General features: G+C 41.9%; 1 protein-coding gene across 1 annotated transcript; it reads right to left on the minus strand.

Annotated features, from left to right (window-relative positions):
• Positions 1–1,802: 1,802 nt before the first annotated feature.
• On the minus strand, positions 1,803–7,073 carry LOC119566265 (interferon-induced very large GTPase 1-like). Its single transcript, XM_037898664.2, is given in 3 exon segments — positions 1,803–3,498; positions 3,501–5,540; positions 5,543–7,073. Coding segments are annotated over 3 exon segments (3,768 nt in total). The 5' UTR covers positions 5,904–7,073; the 3' UTR covers positions 1,803–2,131.
• Between the last annotated feature and the right edge of the window lie 962 nt (positions 7,074–8,035).

The raw sequence follows: 8,035 nt of genomic DNA on the forward strand, positions 1-8,035 counted from the left end.
ATCCTTCTCTTTGCTTTCTGTTTCCTAGTCAGGTTTTGATCCTTGACAATATTTTGACTCTCACCCCATGACAACTTCACTTCTTTAGTAGCCTCATGTGAAAAAGCATTTTGGAAGTATAAATGATTTGTCAGTTTGTTGTCCTCTATCTACTAATTTACTTTATTGATACATTTGCTATCCTCCAGTCATAACTTCACAATTTTGTAAGCAGTTCAGCCATTTCATACTTAGGCTCCTTCAGAACTCTTAGAAGTACCATCTGGACTTGGTGACTTATTGTTTGTTAAGTTATCATTTTGTTCCAGCACCTCTTCTTCTGACACTTCACCTCTGATCTCTCTGAAACACTCAGGGTTTCTCTTAGCTGTATTGTTGCAGGTAAACAACAGTTTCCTTTTACACATATATTTTTTTAATAATATGAGTTTTTCCAGCCTCAACACTCTAAATAATGTATTCACTTTCTGGGCCTTTGTGTTGTTTCCAGACAGCTAATTTGAAACTTGTTAATGAAAGAAGATGCATACGTAGAAGCAATTAGCTTAAAATTAACAAAGTGATGACTTTGTTCAAAAAAATACAAGAGTAGTCAAAGACTTTTTATACATCAGTTGAAACCAACCTGAAGATGTATTCTCCAGCTCCATCTCAAGAGTTGTGATGACTGCTTTCTCAAGATGGATAGAAAGTTCATTCAAGTAGGTGTTATGACAACCATACTTTTGGATTTGGCAGCGGTCTCCCTAAACAGGCTTCAAACAGAGTTAATGGACGCTTGTCAGTGACAAGACTCTAGTTGTTACCAGCTAGCATGTACTCTTGGAGGCCAACCAATAATGGTCCTGCTTTCAGTCTTAGCAACATTCTAAGTTAAACAAGGATTTATGCAAAGTCATATTACCTGTGATCTTTGTGAAAAATCTGATATCCTAGATTCTTTGATTCTGTGATAATTTGGATTTGTGATGTAAACTCAAAATCGTAATCAATAGCACACTGCAGACTAATCACACATGGTAATAATTTCTCGCATTACAAGTATACATGAAAGTATTAGCATTTTGGAGTGAGAGAGAAGTGTAATAGGCAGCTAAATGTAGATAAGTGTACATTCCTTATAAGTAAATATGGAGAGTTTTAAATGACAATTGGAAATAAGATTATTTGCTGGTCAAATGCTCTGTATTATAACAAATTACCATATTAAAGCCAGGGGATATTTATATTTAAAAACATTCTAAGAATCATAGAGCTGGAAGGGACCTCGAGAGGTCATCAAATCCAGTCCCCTGCACTCATAGTAGGACTAGCACCATCTATAACATCCCTGACAGGTGTTTGTCTAACCTGCTCTTAAAAATCTCCAGTGATGGAGATTCCACAACCTCCGTAGGCAATTTATTCCAGTGCTTAACCACCCTGACGGTTAGGAAGTTTTTCCTAATGTCCGACCTAAACTTCCCTTGCTGCAGTTTAAGTCCATTGCTTCTTGTCCTGTCATCAGAGGTTAAGGAGAATATTTTTTCTCCTTCCTCCTTTTAACAACATTTTAGATATTTGTAAATTGTTATCATGTCCCCTCTCTGTCTTCTCTTCTCCAGACTAAACAAACCTAATTTTTTCAATCTTACCTCAGAGGTCATGTTTTTCAGGCCCCTAATCATCCTTGTTGCTCTTCTCTGGACTTTTTCTAATTTGTCCACAACTTTCCTGAAATGTGGCGCCCAGAACTGGACACAATACTCCAGTTGAGGCCTAAGAAGTAGTGTAGTCATTGGAAATGAAGACAGGTATGCAGATTTGTAAATAATATATATCTCTAGGTAAGTGTGAACTCAGAGTTAAGCAGTTTCCTGTATTAGCTTTTCTATTGGGAAGTTGCTCTAACAGAGAATCAATTACTATATTACAGTCTGTATCCATTTGAGAGGTTTTTCCTATTTTTAATGCAATTGGAGTTTGTGCTCTGTCCTGGTGATGTATTAGTGGATCTCAAGCACTGCGTCATGTAAACAGACTCTCAGTAAATTGCTTATTCCCTGTTAAAAATTTGCTTTATGCTCTCCAGTGCCTGATCTTCAGTTATTGTGCCCCAGTCCTCTGGGAGATCAGCTGGTAGAGCATTATACTATTTCGCAAACTCCTGATTGAACTTCTGAAAAACAAACTTCCAGTAACTAGAAGCTTCTATGCTGGGATCTGGCTGAATGCTCCAGTCTGGGTAATACTTCAGATACTCTTTGTAGGGATGAGCAATCCACTTCGTGTCTGAATTTTGGAATGTACCATTGCCAATTACAGCAGAGGAGCATATGTCATAGACAAGCTTTTTATTACACAGAAACCTGTATTGCCCTAATCCTCGAGGGCGATGCACTGATGCAAAGTGCTGCTTGTGACTAGGGGCTCCTGCCTCACAGGGGACCTTACAGAATGGACACTGCTTCCCACAGCCAAACACTTGCTTGAAGATTTCAGCCACAGGCTTCAGTGACAGTTTAGAGAGTTTTGATTCAACTTCTATACTTTTCAGTTCAGCTAAGATTTGATGTTCCAGAGTAGGAAGTAAAGTTGGTATAAAATCAGAAAATTCTTTAATACTTGCTGTATTTATAAACCGTATCCCCACTAAATTATCCCTGGAACTGACTAGGTCCGTCTGCAGCTCTTTGCAAACAGAATCTAAAAAGTCCGAGACTGTGTTTTTCTCTGTAACACTGGTACATTTAAGAGCCTTCCTGACTTTATCTATCACTGGGGACAGAATCTTTTTCTCGATGTCTCCCAAGTCTTTCATCTTGCTGTAGCGTTCCAAAAGCTGACTCCTTATCCAGGTTTGGACAAAATCTTCATATGTACTAATGTATTTCACATAGTTGTCAAAGTTGCTCTCCTTCAACAGCGTCTTCAGTAGCTCAAACTGAAAAAAGCTCCGGTTCGTGTATGTAATGGATTGCTCACTGCTGAGAATGTCATCCACTATTTGCACTCCAAGTACCTTGTACACATAGTCTACCAGGGCAGGTTTGAGACACTGATCACAGAAATCCCTCGCCCTTGTTTGGCTTTCATCCTTTTCCAAATAGAGATCCATAAACAGGGAGAAATACTGAGGTTTCAGCTTCTCCAGACGTTGCTGAGGATCGTTTTCTTTGACAAAATCTTCGTGCAGCTTTTGAAATGCACAAGCCGCTTCCCCCAAAATGTGAAGCTTCAGGTCAACTTCAAACAAAGGAGAAGTGTGAAGTTTCTCAATATCCTCCTCTTTTAACCTCTCATTAACCATATGCAGCAGTTCTCCGCAATAGGTTTCATCATAGTCTGTTTTGGATTTAACTTTTTCTTCAATGTATTTTTTGCATTCATTCATGAAAGATCTAGCAAGCTCTTCAGTTTTACAGTAATATTCCTGTGAGAAGTATTCTACAACTGCTCTGCTCCATTTTAGGTTTAAGTATTCCTTCTTCATTTTGAAAGACTTCATTCCGTACCCAGCAGGCTTTTTGCCTGTTGTAGTATCTGTCCGACAGCACCCCCTCCATGCTCCAGATCCTTTCTCAGCTGGAGATCCATATCTTGAACAACTTGACGTTTCTGTAAAGTACAGAGTGTTAACTCCGACAAGGTTTCTCGCCACATCGTTTCAAATTCTTTTTTCAGTTTCTCATGGTCTAGTTTATCTTCTCTGTTTCGGCATTCAGCCAAGAGTCTGTCAACTTTCCCTTCAATTTTCTGCTTGTACCCAGACTGGATAATGTCTATCTTGTGCTGTCCTCTTCGTATTCGAATTGCTTCCTCACAGTTACTGATTGAATTATTTTCAAGTTCTCTTTTGAGGCTATTTGCGCTCCTTTTGAAATCTTCTCTGTACTTTTCTATCAGGTTCAAATTTGGAGCTTCACCTTTAAAATACTGTTCTAAGTTATTCAAGAGCTTCTCTTCTCCCTGCTGTAGTTTCCCTTGTGCTTCCATTTTTACGCTGTGTAAGAGATCACCCTCTAGTGTCTCTGGCAGCTGATTCTGGATAAAAGTTTCTTTTTCAGATACCCAGAGATACATCTCCTTGCGGAAACCCCATTCCCATTCAGAATACTTCATAGACAGCAGGTTATAGGCTTCAGCTACAAGGCTGTTTCTAAAGCTAAAGATGAAGTTCTCATGTTTCACTGACTTCCACAGGCTCTTCAACCATTCAATAAAATCAGGAATATTCTTTCCAGCTCTTTTCCGTGAACGGTTCTCAATGAATTCAAACAGGTATTTCTTTAGCTCGCACACACTCTCACTGTATCCAATGTTTACGGGAGCCATGGGAGGGACTCCATGCCACAAGCCAGGCATGTACCAATTGTGTTTTGCTGGGTCATACTCCATAATATCAGAAAATGCCATTTCCCTGCTTTGCTTTTCCATCCTTGCTGCAGCTTTGGTCATTTCATTCAGCTGCTCCAGGAGGTGTTTCCTGTCCCTCATGTTTTGATCATGAGCGGACACATCACTGACGTTCTGGTGCACAAACTGGCAGTTTGGGTGTTGTCCTATTTCCTCCATTCTGAGAAATGCATGGACCACAATTTGCAGAACATCCTTCATTTCTGTGGCATTCTCCATGGCCATGTTAACGATGGTGATGTCACTCAGTCCAATCACCAGGGTGGCCAGCTCATTGTCATGTTGATAACTGTCTTCCAGTGCTGCTAGTTCAGGGGCCTTCAGACCTTCAGTGTCTATCACCAGGATGAAATCACAGCCAAGCAGCTCCTGAGCAGCTTCTGTAACTTTAATGAGCATCATGAAGGCTCCTCGCGTACATCGACCGCTGCTCACTGCAAACTGCAGGCCGAACATGGTGTTGAGAAGGGTGGATTTCCCAGTGCTCTGCACTCCCAGCACTGTTAGAACCACCATTCTGGATCTGTCCCCTAGTCTGCTATGGAGATGAGTTAGAACATCTACTACCCAGTTCATGGGGATGTTGGAGGCATCTCCATCGATCAGCTCCACAGGAAACCCTTCCAGCATCAGGTCAGCTGCTGTGCCTGGGAGATGGGAGAATTGTCTTTGGCTTTCTTCCATTTTCCCTTCTTTAACCATTGAGCATTCAGCTTCATAGAACTGCCCCAACTCACGCATGAAATGCTCCACCCCCAAGGAACTATCAGATATTAATTTATCTAATTCCTCCAGCTGTTTTCGGTCCACTCCTGGAGTTTCACATTTCTCTTTATACTCTGCCCGCATTTTAGAAAGATTCGCCCTAGCAATATTATCCAGGCTAAATTTCATCCATTTCAGAAAGTAATGTTTCTCCACTGGCTTCAACTGTACTATTCCATTGATAAACTTAGTCAAACCATTAGTAAGGTCACACTGATTCTGCTGTCTGCGTATCTCTAACCATTTCTGTTTCAGCGCAGATTTATAGTCTTCAGTGGCCACGTCCCCTTGCCTTTTCATTCGGCACATCTCTTTTTCCACTTTAGCCAAGTTTTTCCATGGGTCCCTTTGGAGTCTCAGCATTTCTCTTTTGTATCTCTTATTTCTGCAGTGATTTCTTCAGTATATTTCCTCGCACACTGACATGCCTGACAGTCCTCATCCACCTGGATTCCTAGGTCACGTGCCGTCACAGCCATGGCTTCCAAACTCACTGTCTTGGGAGATGAATTCACTATGGTTCCTATGGTGGACTGCACCTTTTTCACAAATCCTGCATTATTCATGGTACGATCTTTCACCAGTAGCTGTGATTTGCTCAGCTTCAACACTGAGGCCAGCTTATTAAGAAATCCCAGAGTTTCTTTGGGTTTCTTATTCTTGCAGTTGAGGATGAAGTAATATTTAGAAATATTTAGAAATAAAGAAATCGTGGTGCTGCTGGTAGGGACTGAGAACCTCATTGAGGAGTTTGGACTTGGAGAAGCTGCAGCTCCCCATCCGCACAAAAGAAATGGTTGGCATTGACGTGAGCACCAGGCTCTCCTCTCTGAACCCTCTGCTCTCTGCCAGGGAGTGTGGCCTCCACTTCCGCACAATGTCCCTCATGGCCAACAGTATTAGGGTGCACTTGGGGGTGTCGAGGGTGGGTCGCAGCAGGGGGAGGACAAACTGGCACATGGACATTTTGGACAGGATCTCCTGCTGTAGGAAACTGTCTGAGCAAAGCAGAACACCACAGAGAACATCGAGGGGGTGCAGAGAAACTTTCATCTCAGTGTCACTGAAACAGAAATTGTCAACTTTACATCCCAGCAATCTGGTTACATTTTGATTTATGTGGGGCTCATCCTTCCTGTATAGGCTCCTCCTTTCCCCAAAGTTTCCCAGTTTCTAATAACTCTAAACGCCTCCTCCCTACTCCATCTTTTCATCCACTGCTCCAGCCTCCCCTTTTGCTCTAGAAGCAGTAGTAATTGGAGGGGGCAAAAGAGGAGCCAGGAGCCTCTTCCCTACCCCTGTAGGCAGCGGGAAGTTCTGGGTTCCTTCCCCTGATTGGGGAGCAGTGGAGGGAAGGGGAGCTGCTGAGTCATCTACCTCAGCCTGGTGGAGCAGCCATGGGGAGGAATTGCTGGGTGAGGGGCATTTGTAGGGGAAGGGGGGGCATATATGGCTTCATTTTTCTTCCCTTCCAAATATCTCATATCACTTCAAGGGGGAAGCTGCCCTGTTTTTCCAATTTATGGTTCTGCTCTCTCAGAAACCTGAGTTCCCTTTGAGGATGATCACTTATCTATTGAAGGGTCACAGAAAAGTGATCCAATTCTTCTCCAAAGCTCTAGCATCAAACTGAATTTTCCAAAATTTTGTCTTTGGAGGATTCCTTCCATTACTAAGGATCATTGTATAGGGGTGCACTGGGCCCGCAGTAGCTATACCAAAGCACAACAGCAAAGGGGCAGAACCCACAGCTTGCACTCTCCCAATCCCCACACCGCCTGTGCTGCTCCAATGACCACCACATTCCCTCTCACAGCTCTGAACCTCACTCCATGTTCCCCAGCTCTGCACCAAAAATGGTATCAGATTCTGAAAATGTTATGAGCAGGACATGTTAGGGGGTCTGTGTATCATCAACTCTTTTCCAAATGACCCCGTGTTTTGCTTTCTTTGATCACATTCAGTCGCATGATTCAGGAGCATGATTTGTTCTACATTATCTTAACTGATTACTAAGGGTTTCCTCTTCCATCTATTTAATTAATGCTAATTTTCTTGGCAACACTTCTAAAGTAGAATCAGAGTCGGCATGTGAGTTTTAGAGCACTTTAAAATATCACTCATAAATCAGAAAGTTTGGCATCTGGGCAAAATTTCCAAACTTCTGTTGAATGGGACCATAGTCTACAAACAACTGAGCATGAGCTCGCAGTGCAATGTGGGAAAAGGGTTAATGCGATCCTGGGATAAATGAACCGAGGAGTGATTTTACCTCTGTATATGGCATTGGTGAGACCGATACCGGAATATTGCATAGAGTTCTGATGACTCCATGTTGGTTTTGCCAAACTTCATTTGGTGGAGAGAAAAAAAACAAAACATCTTGATTTTTTGGGTTAACATTTTTTTAAATCATTTTGATTTCTCAGTTCAAGATTATTTTACTTTTGGAAATTTTCTTCAGTTTCATTTCAAACAATTTTAAAATGGTACAAAATGCTCAAAATCTAAACAAAACATTTTGTTTGACCTGAAACATTTTTTAATCAGATTTGCCAAACACTATGACCAATTTCATTTGCAGTTGTACCTGAAACTTTTTTCCTGATATTTCTAACTGCCAGTGACCCCCCAAAAATCCATTAATCACACAACTCAACTGCTGGGCTCTACAAGGGCCCTGGAGACAAAAACTCCCCTGGGAAGTTGCTCTTTAAGATACATGAAAACGGAGTGTGAAATGTGCTAACACTCTCCAGGCAGGGAATATTCATGTTGGGGACACTGGGGCATGGCCACTAGGTAACTCGAGGGGATGGAAGACCACGAGTGTCAATGAAGCCCCCTCGCACTAGGCCCAGGTGTCCTTGGCCCC

Source organism: Chelonia mydas, chromosome 6, assembly GCF_015237465.2.
Source record: "Chelonia mydas isolate rCheMyd1 chromosome 6, rCheMyd1.pri.v2, whole genome shotgun sequence".
NCBI classification, from domain to species: Eukaryota; Metazoa; Chordata; order Testudines; family Cheloniidae; genus Chelonia; species Chelonia mydas.